At 42.3% G+C, this 2620-nt stretch overlaps 1 protein-coding gene across 1 annotated transcript; it reads left to right on the forward strand.

The window, feature by feature from the left end:
* Positions 1–925: 925 nt before the first annotated feature.
* Positions 926–1602, forward strand: LOC121853831. The gene is made up of 2 exons (XM_042348207.1): positions 926–1121; positions 1217–1602. The coding sequence occupies exons 1-2, from the start codon at positions 926–928 to the stop codon at positions 1600–1602; spliced, it is 582 nt and encodes a 193-aa protein (XP_042204141.1).
* The last annotated feature ends 1018 nt before the right edge of the window (positions 1603–2620 follow it).

Raw genomic sequence — 2620 nt, forward strand, 5'->3', positions numbered from 1 at the left:
AACCAACACAAAATCTTAAGATAAAAGGTGGGAATAAAACAAAGGAACAAACCAGGAATATTAGATACAGCTCTCTAAAGCGTGGTGAGAGAGAGAGAGAGAGAGAGAGAGAGAGAGAGAGAGCTGTATCCTGATGGAGGGAGAGTGAAAGGCTGATGGAAGACGTGAGGAATGGCAGGAGAGGGTTTGTGATGCTGGAGGGGGGGGAGGGCACTGAGGGTATAGGAGGAAGCAGTGAGAGATGAAGATGAGATTGGGGGAGTGAAGAACGAAGAGAGAAAGAATTTGGAGGAAAATAAACAACGGAGGAGTGTCAAGGAGAGAACGAGAATTGAGTAACAGTAGATGATTGAAGAATGAAGTGAGAATTTGGAAGGAAAAAACGAAGGAGGGTAAAGAAGAGAACGACAATTGCCTGTTATAGTTGAGAGGACGCGAATGAGGGCGTCGGAACGTAAGTGGAAAAAGAGTGGAAGATTAAAAAAAAAAAAGTGAGAATCTGACGAAAAAGAGGGAAGAGAAAAGAGGAAAGACCGAGAATTGCCTGTTATAGCTGAGAGGATGTGGCTGAGGACGTCTGAGGACAAGAGGAAAACTAGAAGCCTCTTTTGGTGAGTTTTGTCAGCCCAGGGGGTACACGCCTTTCCTAACGGTACTGAAAATATTGTTCGTATCATGACGGAATGTTTTCAAGTGAGGTTTAACGATGTCAATAACCACCTTCATTGACCAATCCCTTCGTTAAGTTTCGTGAAAATAGGTAATAATTTGAGAGATCTTGTTTTCACACACACACAGACACAGACACAGACACACACACACACACACACACACACAGAAGCCAATAACCCTTGTCCTCTTGTCCACTACGTGAGGGGATAAACAACAAGAGGAACTCCAGCAACACATGTCAACAAAGACGAGAATGACGACACGAAACAAAGTCATCGTCAACAAAGCCATCGTCAACAGAGTCATCGTCGACAAAGCCATTCTCGACAAAGCCATTCTCGACAAAGCCATTGTCAACAAAGCCATCCTCGACAAAGCCATCCCCAATAAAGTTATCATCAACAATAAAGCCATCCCCAACAAAGCCATCGTCAAGAAAGCCATCCTTGGCAAAGCCATTCTTGAAAAAGCCATCATCAACAAAGCCATCCTAAATAAAGCCATCCCAACAAAGTCATTCTTAACAATGCCGTATTTGACAAAGTCGTCCTTAACAAAGCCATCCTCAACAAAGTTATCCTCAACAAAGTCATCGTCAAGAAAGCCATCGTCAAGAAAGCCATCCTCGACAAAGACATCGTCAATAAAGCCATCATCAACAAAGCCATCCCAAACAAAGCCATCCCAAACAAAGCCATCCCCAACAAAGCCATCCTAAATAAAGCCATCCGCAACAAAGTCATTCTCAACAATGCCATCCTTGACAAAGTCATTCTTGAGAAAGCCATCTTCGATAAAGCCATCATCACCAAAGCCATCCTAAATAATGCCATCCCTAAGAAAGCCACCATAAATAAAGCCATCCCTAACAAAGCCATATTTGACAAAGCCATCCTTGACAAAAATACGCAACAGAATTACTCACAATAGTGCTACTCCCAGGAAAGCTACCCCTAACAAAGCCACCATAGGGAAAGCCACCCTAGGGAAAGCCACCCTAGGGAAAGCCACCCTAGGGAAAGCCACCCTTGAAAACCCAGATATCACGAGAGTCCCACATTTAAGACTCTAGTAAAAATATGATGAAGCTTTACCACCAAGGCTGTCCTAAACGGCCATCTTGCCTCGCTTAAGTACGAGGGATCACGCTAGGCCCAACACACTCACCCTGTCAGGTCTAGGAAGACTCGCCCTGTCGTCACGAAACACAGAGTCTTTCATCAAATTTCCAGAACACACACACACACACACACACACACACACACACACACACACACACACACACACACACACAAACACACACACACACACACACACACACACACACACACACACACACACACACACACACACACACACACACACACACACACACACACACACACACACACACACACACACACACACACACACACACACACACACACAAACAAACGCGAAATCTGACAAAACTTTACAGCTTAATAACTTTCCTCACTGTCGCTCCATTTTTTGTCTAATAAAAGTTAACGCGTTTTTAACCCCCGATTTTTTTGGGGTTCCCTCCATTTAAATTCGTCTGGCTCACACGTTCTTGGTATATACAGAATATATACATATACACATATATATATATATATACATATATATCCACAAAATCCATCTGATTGGATTGATCCTATGGCCAGACGTTCACCAGGACCTGACAGTTTGTATTTTTTTTTTTTTTACATTTTCAACTCGATAAAAAAATATCAGGTAATCTTTGCTGAAATATTATAGATAAGTTCCTTGAATTAGATGTTTCCTATTTTTATAAGATTGCGTCCGAGGTGTTGGGTCTTTGGTCTTTTGTTATGATTTAAGTATTAGGGAAACAGATACTATACAGTCGTTCACCTCAGGGTACAGATTATGGTCATAACTCTTCACTGTTTACTCATATGATTTCATTAGTGAGTAAATCTGC

Source organism: Homarus americanus, unplaced genomic scaffold, assembly GCF_018991925.1.
Source record: "Homarus americanus isolate GMGI-L3 unplaced genomic scaffold, GMGI_Hamer_2.0 scaffold18703, whole genome shotgun sequence".
Taxonomy (NCBI): domain Eukaryota; kingdom Metazoa; phylum Arthropoda; class Malacostraca; order Decapoda; family Nephropidae; genus Homarus; species Homarus americanus.